This window comes from Diorhabda carinulata, chromosome 10, assembly GCF_026250575.1.
Source record: "Diorhabda carinulata isolate Delta chromosome 10, icDioCari1.1, whole genome shotgun sequence".
NCBI lineage: Eukaryota > Metazoa > Arthropoda > Insecta > Coleoptera > Chrysomelidae > Diorhabda > Diorhabda carinulata.
The window spans coordinates 14,294,235-14,307,361 of NC_079469.1; the positions used below are offsets into that span (position 1 = coordinate 14,294,235).

A 13,127-nucleotide genomic window follows, 5' to 3' on the forward strand; every position below is an offset into this window, starting at 1 on the left:
AAATTAATTTGATTTACATTAAGATCAAGCTTCTTTGGAAAAAATTTGGAAAAATATATATATACAGCGTGTCCCGAAAATTCGTCGTTATTTAATTTTTATGATTATTTCAATCACCCTCGTATATATGAGACTTTTTTATGGAATTTAATGGAATGACATGGTTTTCCTCTTCATCTATTGGATTTTTGTTATAAACAGTAAGTAATTTCATTATCGATTTAATTATCGTTAGTCGATCACCTTGAATTTTGAAATCGGAAAATTTTGAAAAAAAAATTTTTTTATTGAAATAAAATTTTTTATACGAAGAAATCTCGAAAACTGAACGAATAAAAGGAAAAAAAAATGGTAATTTTTCTAGAAAAAGTCGATGTCAAAAAAAGGAAAATAATTTTGAAAAAAACAAACGACACGAAAAATTGTATACACTCTGTATATAGATAAAAAGTGAATGAATCCTCATTCATTTTCTCCAGTATTTATAGTATATTTTTTGAATTAATTGTATCATAATTCACAAACATGTATATACAGGGTGAGGTAAAAAGTAAATTAATATTCAAAAATATCAAAAATTCGCTGCTATTTTATAATTTATCCAAGAAATTGCCATTTAAATAGCAAAAACTGATGAATTTAAGTATGAAAATGATTCAAAAAAATCGGGGAACATACCAAAAAATAATTTAAAAATAAATCAAAAATTGACGAAAATTTTAAATTAACTTTTCACCTCACCCCGTATACAGATATTCGATGATAATTGATTCAATAATTAATCAAAAATCATTAAATTTCTAAGAAGAATTGAATAACCAGTAAATCATATACAGGGTGTTAATATAACCATTAGTATATAAAAATAGTAATATCTTGTTAACCACCCTGTATAATTGGATAAAATTACATATTGGAAAGAGCACGATTATAATACGAAAATATATATGGAAAATATTTATACAAGGTGTTACATTTCAAAGAACGCGTTTATTTTATTTATATAAATCAATGTATTTTTTATATAGGATCAAATAGACGTAGTAAAAACACACCCTGTATATTGTAATCTTGTAATATTTTTTTGTGTGAATTATACTTTTAGATACACGAAAATATGTCCTCAAAAATGAATTTTTTAATTTTTTTTTAAATTTTTTATCAATATTTTGTTGGTCTGCTGTTTATTCTTCATTCCTTTTCGTCTCAAATGCTTAATTTTCTCGTCCTGGAAATCCTTTTTTTGTGTTTTATTTGAATAATAACCAGAAATAAATCATTTATCAAAAAATTTAATCAATCCACTTTTTTTTCATTCTGTATCACCCTGTACTAGTAGATCCGATCTTTCTCTTGATTCCCTATTTTCCAAGTCCTTAATTTTTTCGTTTTTCCTCCTGGAAATCTTTTTTTTGTGTTTGATTTGAATAATAACCAGAAATAAATCATTTATCAAAAAATTTAATCAATCCACTTTTTTTTCATTCTGTATCACCCTGTACTAGTAGATCCGATCTTTCTCTTGATTCCCTATTTTCCAAGTCCTTAATTTTTTCGTTTTTCGTCCTGGAAATCCTTTTTTTGTGTTTGATTTGAATAATAACCAGAAATAAATCATTTATTAAAAAATTTAATCAATCCACTTTTTTTTCATTCTGTATCACCCTGTATTAGTAGTTCCGATCTTTTTCTTGATTTCCTCTCTCAACTGATAATGAAATTCTATCCTGTAGTAGTCCTGCAGGACTAATTACTATTCCAGTACATCCAATTTTCGTCCTTAGACGAATTTCATCATTTTTCTTTTCCATGCCGTTAATTTTGTTTCATTCCCATTTAAATTAAGTCCTTTCTTCCTTCCATCCCTCCTTATAATATCCTAGACGTTTTTTTAAAGGATTTCCATACATTTTAACGAAAAATAAATTGGATATCATGATATAGTCAATTATCATGTTTTACATCGATTGAATAAATGTAAAAATCTAATCAATGACGTTTGTTGTTCGATTACATCGAAATTGTGACTCATCAGTATCAGATAACTAATATATACAGGGTGTTTCAATAGTTTTTTTACTACATCTCGTAGAATTCGGAAAAAAACTGCCAAAAACGATCTGTTATCGTTTTTATTTTGGTTATTTAATGAAATAAATCATTTTTTTTGATAACTTCAGTATACAGGGTGAGTTAGAACTATGATTATGTTCGTCGTGACTATTTAACAGAACTTTTAATTGTGGATTGAATTTATTTTTCAAAAAAATGGTATTGAGACGAAAAAAAAGGTTATCTAATATGCATAAATTGCATAAAGTTCAATGGGTTATCCCAAATTTTGAATTGATCCCGATAAACAGTATGACGAATCGACGAAAGTGAATTTTTTTTGACAAGATTCCATTTATTTTTAGTTATATTGTGATAGGGAGGAATTCTTCCCGATTGTATGGGTTTTATTACGTAATAATATTTTGAATCACCCTATATTATATTGTGAGGAATAGTACTAATGGAAAGATGAAAAAAAATATATTTTTTAGGGGGTCGTTGGTTGAAAATAGAGAAGTTAATGAAATAAAATACTGACAGGTTTTTTTAAAGACAATAAATCAGGCGAAAATACCCCCCCTTCCAATAAAAAAAATTCAAAAATCGCAAATTAGTGGAATTTAATCATTTTATTATGAATTTTCTGATATGATATACAAAAATAGATTAAAATTGACGAGAGAAATATTTAAATTCATTTAAAAACGTTGAAAATGGAAATTGACCCCCAAAATTTTGGAAAAAAATTAGTAAAACCTGCAACTTCGTGAATTTTTTGAAGTAAACTGAATAATAGATGGAATAAAATAAAAAAATACTCTCATTTAGTTAAAAATGTTAAAATTGGAAAAATTACCCCCCAAAATTTGAAAAAAACTATAAAAAATTACAATTACAAAATAGATGAAATATAATATTATTTGAAAGTTGAAATTGAGAAAAATAACTAGAACTACCCCCCAAAACATGAAAAAATTTATTGAATATTGTAAATATATGAAATTTAATCATTTTATTATGAATTTTTTAAAGAAATATACAAGAAGAAATGAAATATAATCAGAGAAAAACTTTTATCTGCTTATGAATATTTAAATTGGATAATCTAGTCAAAAATTTCCCCCAAAATATAAAAAAAAATTGTGTAATTAAATCTTCATATTGCAATTTTTCTAAAAAATGATGGAAAATTCAAAAAATATAATCCAAAATATACTGAATCGGCAAATTTTGATAGTTTAGTCATAAATACCCCCCCCCCAGAAACTAATAAAAATTGTAAATTATTTTATTGCATTTTCGAAAGTAGAAGACAGTTATAGATTGAATATAGTGAGACAAATACTTCTATTTACTAAAAAATAATAAATTACTCAAGAAATACCCCCCAAATTTTATTAAAAACAATCCAACAGTGCAAATTAGTGTAATTCAATCACTTACTTGTTACAAAACTGAAGAAAAATACAAAAATATATAAAATATAAGGCAAAAAATACTTTTTTTCACTTAGGATCATTAAAATTGGATAAATTAATTGTAAATACCCCCCAAAATTTGAAAAACTCGTGTATTTAGATTTTTATATTGTGGATTTTTCAAAAAGAAAATTCAGAATATAATAAAATGTTAAAATGTCAAAAACGGATAAATTGGTAGAAAATACTCCCCAAACCTCGAAAAAAACTGTAAAATATTTCAAATTTGTGTAACTTTTATTATAAATTTCCATAGAATATCATAGAAGAAATGCTAAATCGTCAAAAATGGATAGATCAGTAATAAATACCCCCCTAAATTTGAAAAACTGCAAATTTTCTAAAGAAAAGTCTAAACATAAATAAAATATAACAAAAAATAATTTCATTTACTTAGATACGTGAAAAATTCGGTAAATATAAAAACACCCACCCCCTAAAATGTGATAGAATGTATTAAAAATTTCAAATTAATGGAATTTTATCATTTTATTCTAAATTTTCTGACGAAAAATTTGAATATGAATAAAACATAGCGAAAAATAATTTCATTTACTTGGGAACGTTAAAATTCGATAAAAGTACCCCCCAAAATTCGAATAAAGCTACTAAAAATTGCAAATTCGTCTATTCTGATTTTTATATTGTGAATTTTCCAAAGAAAAATAAAAAAATAGAGAATATAATAAAAGAAGTTAAAATGAAACGTCAAAAATGAATAAATCTGTAATAAATACCCCCCAAAATTCGAAAAAAAAACTACTAAACATTGCAAATTCGTCTATTCTGATTTTTATATTGTGAATTTTCCAATGAAAAATGAAAAAATAGTAGGAAAAATGCAGAAACGTCAAAAATGTATAAATCAGTAATAAATACCCCCCAAAACTGGAAAAATATACAAAAAAATTATAAATTTGTGTAATTCAACACTTTTATAACAAAATTTTCAAAGGTGAATAAAAGAAACATACAAAACGACTAATATTATAAAAATTTCGAAAAATATCAAATTTCTCGATGATTTTCTTCTTCTTTTTCCTCACAACAGGAGTCAACACAACCGGAACGTTGTCTCTACCAGAAGACTACCCAAAAGTAACATCTTCTTCGACTTCGTTACCAGGTTTCAGTAGACTACCAACGACCTTTACCAACAATCACAGCCACCATCGCAGCAATACCTACTTACCCAACGCCATCTATGGCGATTGGCCGGCTTACGCCACCGACCAATACAATCTCAATTCGACCAATCAAAGAACTCGACCGATCTCGGCTGCGGCATCGTTATCTGCAAGTAAGTTTCCGGAAACTTGGATTTTTTACAATTTTTTCGAGTTTTTTCTCAAAAATAACATTGATGATGTAAATATAACATTCGAAACTTAATCAATTCATAATTTAAAAATTCAAAAGTTACCGAACTATTTGTTGTAATACGAAGATGATTTTTTGTACGAAACGTCGTAAAAATATGAATCGATGATGGTTACTTTAAATAGTAACGAAACGTCGTTTAAATATTTCGATAAGAAATAGGGAAAAAATGTTTTTTTATGATTTGACGTTTTTTTTTTCGAAAAAAAATTAACTATTCCGGATTCTTTTTGTATAAAATTCTCGGAAATGGTATTGATGATGTATATATTTCATTCGAAAAGTCGTGCTAGATTTTTAGTTCTCTAATTTTCGACTTTCTAGTCTGTTCAATAGCCAATTCTGGTTTTCTAGATTCTTTCATTTTTAATAACTGATTTTCTAGCTTTTTTGTTTTTTTTTATTGTCACTTTCTAGACTCTCCATTTCCAATTCTAGCTTTCTAGTCTCTTCGTTTTTAATTCTAGCTTTCTAGATTGTTTCTATTTCTAATTGTCGCTTTCTAGATTGTTTCTATTTCTAATTTTCGCTTTCTAGACACTTTTCGTTTCTAATTTTCGCTTTCTAGACACTTTTCGTTTCTAATTTCAGCTTTCTGGACTTTTTCTTTTTCTAATTTTCGCCTTTCTAGACTCTATCTGTTTCTGATTTTTGTTTTTCTAGACCTTTTTTCTTTCTAAGCGCTTTTTATACTTAGTCCCCACTCTCTAGATTCTTTCCATTTCTAATTTTTGCTTTCTAGACTCTTTACACATACTTCTAGTCTTTTAGATACTTCTGATTTTCAGTTTTAGTGTTTCTGAACTTTTCTTTTTCTAAATCTCGTTTTTCTAGATTTTTTCTTTCTAATTTTGTCATTTCTAGAAATTTTAGTCCCAATTATCGCTTTCTAGACTTTTTCTATTTCTAAATTTCGCCTTTATACACTTTTTCCTTTTTTTTTGATGCTTATAGACTTTTTCTTTTTTTTATTCTTGTTTTTTTAGACTTTATATTCTTAATTATCGCTTTCGAACCTCCCCATTTCGAGTTCTAGCTTTCTAGTCTCTTTATTTCCAATTCTAGCTTTCTAGATTGTTTCTATTTCTAATTTTCGCCTTTCTAGACTTTTTTTCTACATTTTGCCTTTCTAGACTCTTTCTGTTTCTAATTTTTGTTTTTCTAGATTTTATATTTTCAATTATCGCTTTCTAGCCTTTTCGTTTTTAATTTTCACTTTCTAGACTCTTTACATCGACTTTTAGTTTTCTAGACACTTTTCGTTTCCAATATTAGCTTTCCACACTTTTTCTTTTTCTAAATTTTGCCTTTCTAGACTCTTTCTATTTCTGATTCTTGTTTTTATAGACTTTATATTCTCAATTATCACCTTCGAACCTCGTGTTCTAGCTTTTAAGCCCCTTTATTTTGTATTCTTGCTAGCTGGATTTTTTCTATTTCTAATTTTCGCCTTTCTAGACTTTTTAGTTGTTAATTCAACCTTTCTAGACTCGTTCCATTTCTAATTTTCGCTTTCTAGACTACTTATATCAACTTCTAATCTTCTAGACAATTTTCTTTTCCTAATTTTAGCTTTTCTAGACTCTTTTTTTTATTCTAATTCTCATATTCTCTCTCTAGACGTCGTTAAGCAGGTTTTTAGTTGAAATTCGCCTTTTTTCCCAAAAAAAATTGACAATAACATTTGAAATTTCTAAATTTATGCTCGAAAACAGTACTGAAGATGTTAATTTCAAATACGAAACGTCGTAACGATAGTTTCCTCAATTAGACGACGACGTTTCGAGTCAAAACCACTCGGGGGAGGCATTTAAAATGTTAAAAGGAATGTTCTTCAATTTGTAAGTGCTACAGAGATACAAAAAACCACACGCAGGCTTAATATGTAAAAGAAACCGAATAAATCCCATGAGGTGACGCCCCTTATCTGTTTTCTATCATTTCGCACACACACACACACACACACGCATCTATTGCCACACGAATATTCGTAATACGAGGGGTGTACTAGATGAAAAACATTTATTTCTTTCTAAGAAATGAGTTTTTTCACTTTCCCTCGTATTAATATTTTTTTTTTATACATTAGTACCGAAAAATTGGGTGAAAATCTTGGAAAAACTTTTTTTCTGGAATCTCTCTTTTTCTAATTTTCGTTATTCTAGACTTTTTCGATTCCCAATTATCGTTTTCTAGACTTTTCTTCTTTTAATTCTTGTCTTTCTGTACTTTTTGTTTCTAATTTTCGCTTTCAACACTATTTACATCGATTTATAGTGTTTCAGACACATTTTGTTTCCAATTCTATATTTCTGGACTCTTATCTTTTCTAATTTTCGCCTTTCTAGACTTTTTAATTCCCAATTATCGTTTTCTAGACACTTTATTCTTGTAATTCTTGTTTTTTTTTAGATTTTATGTTATCTATAATCGTTTTCTAGACCTTTCTTTTCGATTTTCAGATTTCTAGTCTCTTCATTTCCAATTCTCGCTTTCTAGATTCTCTCTATTTGCAATTTCCGCTTTCTAGACTAGTAACGCCGATTTCTAGTATTTTGGACACTTTTTATTCTCAAGTCTATAGTTTTCTAGACTCCGTTTTTTTTCTAATTCTTCTTTTTCTAGATTTCTTTATCTCATTTCTTACTTCAATTAATATTCATTTATTCGGTTTTAATTTTCTAGATTAATTTTATCCATGGTCATAGATTTCTAGTTTTGAAAATTCATTTAAAACGATTTATCGCTTTCTAGACACTTCTCATAACCCGTCCTTGCTTCTTTTTTTTTCAATACACTCTTTCTAGACTCTTTCTATATATAATTCTAGTTTACTTAAGGTTTTTCCGTAATTCTGTCTTCCTAAAATCTTTCTATAACTATTTCTAGCTTTTTAGATTCTTTGTAGCTCCAATTCTTATTTACTAGAATCTTTTTATTCAATTAAAGCTAACTCGATACTTTATTTTACTTTCTAGACACTTTATTCCCCATTTTCACTTTATAGATTATTTCTATTCTTAATTTTCACTTTCTAGACTCTTTACAACGAATTCAAGTTTTCTAGATACTTATTCTTTCCAATTCTATCTTTTTAGAATAGAATTGTTCCCAATTCTAGCTTACTTTTTTTAAATCTCGTCTTTCTAGATCAGTTCTATTCCCAATTCTAGCTTTCTTTTATTAAATGTCTTTATAGACTCGTTCTATTCCCAATTCTAGCTTTCTTTGTCTAATTTTCGTCTTTCTAGACTCGTTCTATTCCCAATTCTAGCTTTCTTTGTCTAATTTTCGTCTTTCTAGACTCGTTCTATTCCCAATTCTAGCTTTCTTTATCTAATTTTCGTTTTTCTAGACTCGTTCTATTCCCAATTCTAGCTTTCTTTGTCTAATTTTCGTCTTTCTAGACTCGTTCTATTCCCAATTCTAGCTTTCTTTATCTAATTTTCGTTTTTCTAGACTCGTTCTATTCCCAATTCTAGCTTTCTTTGTCTAATTTTTGTCTTTCTAGATCAGTTCTATTCCCAATTCTAGCTTTCTTTGTCTAATTTTCGTCTTTCTAGACTCGTTCTATTCCCAATTCTAGCTTTCTTTGTCTAATTTTTGTCTTTCTAGATCAGTTCTATTCCCAATTCTAGCTTTCTTTGTCTAATTTTTGTCTTTCTAGATCAGTTCTATTCCCAATTCTAGCTTTCTTTGTCTAATTTTTGTCTTTCTAGATCAGTTCTATTCCCAATTCTAGCTTTCTTTGTCTAATTTTCGTCTTTCTAGACTCGTTCTATTCCCAATTCTAGCTTTCTTTGTCTAATTTTCGTCTTTCTAGACTCGTTCTATTCCCAATTCTAGCTTTCTAGATTTTTACATCGCATTCTATTTTTATACATACTTTCATTTCCTAGTTTTCTTATGACAAAAATACATGAGTTATTCAAAGAAACCAAAGAAAAGTTACGTAAACATCAAAAAAAAAAATACTTTCTGCTACTAAGTTCGATAAAATGATTTAGTTCGGTTTTCAAAGTTGATAATCTTTCCGATAAATATCTCCATTGATAAATGGATATCCCCGTATATTCTATCGGTAACCCGATACGAAATGATACGGCGCCTAACCTTTATTTTTTTTTAACCTCAAAGAAATGGTCTAGATCTTTAAACACCCCCATAAATCTTGCAAGACGTTTCGCCAATCGAAGAAAAAAAAAATACAAGCAAAAGGATTTTTTTTCCAAAATTTCGAGAGACTCTCTTTGATTTATTTCGTCGCGTTCAACACTTCGCATACGGGGTCAAATCGTTTCTTGCGACAACGGCAGCCATCTGGTTTGAAGAGGTTAGGAATGACGTTCGGTGTCTGGCCGACCGAGAATTTATAGGCGAAATTCGATATTCCGATGTCTTAAAATCGGATTTTGTAATAAATTTTTTTTGTTTTCGAAAACGAAAACTGAAAAATTAAATTCGTATCACGCGAATTTAATAGACACAACAGTTGCATTTATAAACAAACATCGTTTAAAATAATGATGGAATTGAATAATGTGCCGAGTCATCGTTGGGCTTCTTCGAAATCGGCTGCTATAAGATGCAATTCCGTGGGATTTTTTTTCTTTTTTCGTTAAATATCTTTACGAGGTTCGTACGAAAAATAGGAAACGGAAACGCGTTTTCGGTTTGCGAAGTTGTAATTCTTTTTAGAAAATGTTCGGTTTTCAAATTCGCTTTTTTCCAACCTCTGCTTTCTCGACTATTTCTATTTCTAATTTTCACTTTCTAGACTTTTCAGTTAGCAGTTCTCGTTCCTTAGAATCTTTATTCACAATTATAGCTTCCCAGTCTTTTTCTATTTCTAATGTTAACTTTCTAGACCCCTTTCTTGCGTAATTTTCTCTTTCTAGACTTTTCAGTTAGCAATTCTCGCTATCTAGAATCATTATTCACAATTATAGCTTTTTAGACTTTTTCTTTTTATAATTTATTACTTTCTAGAATCTTTCTTTTTCGAATTTTTACGTTCTACACTCTTTTCTTGTCTAATTCTAGCTTTCTAGACTCTTTCTTTTTCTAATGTTAACTTTCTAGACCCTTTTCTTGCGTAATTTTCACTTTCTAGACTTTTCAGTTAGCAATTCTCGTTTCCTAGAATCTTTATTCACAATTATAGCTTTCCAGTCTCTTTCTATTTCTAATGTTAACTTTCTAGACCCTTTTCTTGCGTAATTTTCACTTTCTAGACTTTTCAGTTAGCAATTCTCGTTTCCTAGAATCTTTATTCACAATTATAGCTTTCCAGTCTCTTTCTATTTCTAATGTTAACTTTCTAGACCCTTTCTTTTTCGAATTTTTACGTTCTACACTCTTTTCTTGTCTAATTCTAGCTTTCTAGACTTTTTCTTTTTCTAATGTTAACTTTCTAGACCCTTTTCTTGCGTAATTTCCACTTTCTAGGCTTTTCATTTAGCAATTCTCGCTATCTAGAATCTTTATTCTCAATTATCGCTTTTTAGACTTTTTCTTTTTGTAATTTATCACTTTCTAGACCCTTTTCTTGCGTAATTTTCACTTTCTAGACTTTTCAGTTAGCAATTCTCGTTTCCAAGAATGTTTATTCACAATTATAGCTTTCCAGTCTCTTTCTATTTCTAATGTTAACTTTCTAGATCCTTTTCTTGCGTAATTTTCACTTTCTAGACTTTCCAGTCAGCAATTCTCGTTTCCTAGAATGTTTATTCACAATTATAGCTTTCTAGACTTTTTATTTTTGTAATTTATTACTTTCTAGACTCTTCCTTATTCGAATTTCTACGTTCTTGTCTGATTCTAGCTTTCTAGACTGTTTCTATTTCTATTGTTAACTTTCTAGACCGTTTTCTTGCCTAATTTTCACTTTCTAGACTTTTCCGTTAGCAAATCTCGGTTTCTAGACAATTTCTTTTCCTAATTATAGCTTTATAGATTCTTTCCATTCCTATTTCTAGCCTTTTAGACTATTTCTATTTCTAATTTTCACTTCCTAAACGTTTTTCGTTCTTAATTCTCACTTTATAGACTCTTTTTTTTACAATTTTTGTTTTCATCTTATTTCCATGATTCTAGCTTTCTAGACTTTTTATTTTTCTGATTATAACTTTCTAGACTTTTTATTTCTCCAATTATAACTTTCTAAACTTTTTATTTTTATAATTATAACTTTCTAGATACTCTCTAGTTTCTTTCTAGACACTTTTTATACCCAGTCTTCAATTCTAGAACTTTTTATTCTAGTTTCTTCTTTCTAAATGGTTTTTATATTCAGTCCTCACTTTCTAAACAATTTTTATACTCAGTCCTAACTTTCTAGACACCTTTTTTTAGGTTTTTCCCCTTCTAGACGCTTTTTATACAGAGTCCTGGCTTTCTAGACACTTTTTATTTTGGTTTTCTCTTTCTAAGCGCATTTTAGGTTCAGTATTTATTTTCTAGGCACTTTTTATTAGCTTTTTAGCTTTCTACTTGCTTTTTATTTCCAATCTTTACTTTCTAGACACTTTTTATTTCGGTTTTCTCTTTCTAAGCACATTTTAGGTTCAGTATTTATTTTCTAGGCACTTTTTAGCTTTCTACTTGCTTTTTATTTCCAATCTTTACTTTCTAGACACTTTTTATTTCGGTTTTCTCTTTCTAAGCACATTTTAGGTTCAGTATTTATTTTCTAGGCACTTTTTATTAGCTTTTTAGCTTTCTACTTGCTTTTTATTTCCAATCTTTACTTTCTAGACACTTTTTATTTCGGTTTTCTCTTTCTAAGCACATTTTAGGTTCAGTATTTATTTTCTAGGCACTTTTTATTAGCTTTTTAGCTTTCTACTTGTTTTTTATTTCCAATCTTTACTTTCTAGACACTTTTTGTATCGAGTTTTTACTTTCTAGACGCTTTTTATTAGTTTTTTCTCCTTCTAGACGGTTTTTATATCCCAGTCTTCGTTTTCTAGACGCTTTTTGTAATCCCAGACACATTTTCTTTGCGTGCTTTGTTTTCTAGCTTCAAACCTGACGTTTTAGATGACGTCATTTTGTTTATTGGAGAAATGGTTAATATTTTTTTGTATCGTTTTTAATTTTTGCTAAGCATGTGAGTGTAAAAATTGACGTTTTGGCTTTAGTCGATCCACGCACCGCCGAATTCTTCACCGAAGGTAGGGAATGCGTGAATTGCGGCGCAATAGACACACCGTTATGGCGCAGAGACGGAACCGGCCATTATCTGTGCAACGCTTGCGGTTTATATCACAAGATGAACGGAATGAATCGACCTCTGGTCAAGCAGCCTCGCAGATTGGTACTTTTATTTAATTTTTTTTTTCCTATATAAATTTTTGCTTCCTTAATATACTGAACGATGTTGTCGGTTTTTGGGCCAAACGAACCACGTTTTCGATTCCAAGACGACGTTTCGGTTAATTTCCTCATACATCATCAGATTCGGAAAGACAAAAAGTTGCGGATACGTCGAAAACTTGGTTCGAAAATTATTTCTGTTATTGTTGCATGTGGTTTTTAAACGGAAATTTATATACAGGGTGCTCGGAATAACGTTTTATTTCGAAATATTTGCATGTTAATTAAGTTGATCGATATGACGATGTCGCGTCGTTCGGTTGAAAGGAAACAAAAAATATGACACAACAAAAAAAAATATAGTAAAAACACCCCCGATGTGCGAGGCGAAGCTGCTCAAAAAAAATTCTCAAATTCGGAATTCAATTTTTTTTTTTCGATTTTAAATGAAAAAGTTGATATTTTTTTTCGATTTAACCCCCCCGTTTTGCGTTCCAGTGGCGGCAGAGCCGGGCCACGGGGGTGTTCCCGATTACTACAAGAACTACTATACTGGTTACAATGGGGTGCGGAATTCTTCCGTGCACGCCACTGAAGAAAAATCGAATCGCAGATTGGTAGGTTTCACAATTTATTATGAATTTGATTTTTTTTTATTCGATTCTGGTGTTGAAAGTGATTCAATTCAGTCATTTTTGACTTTTTTTTTTTAATATTAATTTCGGATCGAAATAAATCACTTATTGCGAGCTCATTTTCTATATGAGCTTCTTTCACCCAAATACTGTCCTGAAATCGATTTTTTTGTATTATAGAATCAGATTTTAATACAAATATTGAATTTTTGAGTTTTGTCCCAACTTCGAGCTCATTTCATATCTACTTTGAGCTCTTCAT

At 29.1% G+C, this 13,127-nt stretch overlaps 1 protein-coding gene across 3 annotated transcripts in view; it reads left to right on the plus strand.

Annotated features, from left to right (window-relative positions):
- Window positions 1-13,127, plus strand: part of LOC130898664 (transcription factor GATA-4-like) — a 69,824-nt gene that overhangs the window by 53,633 nt on the left and 3,064 nt on the right. For 2 of the 3 annotated variants that reach the window (XM_057808108.1, XM_057808110.1), the window contains exons 5-6: window positions 4,585-4,833; window positions 12,056-12,231. In XM_057808108.1, the coding sequence (XP_057664091.1) occupies window positions 4,585-4,833; window positions 12,056-12,231 (425 nt within the window). Of the gene's footprint in view, window positions 1-4,584; window positions 4,834-12,055; window positions 12,232-12,728; window positions 12,848-13,127 lie in introns of all 3 variants that reach the window. The other variant, XM_057808109.1, reaches the window with a different exon arrangement.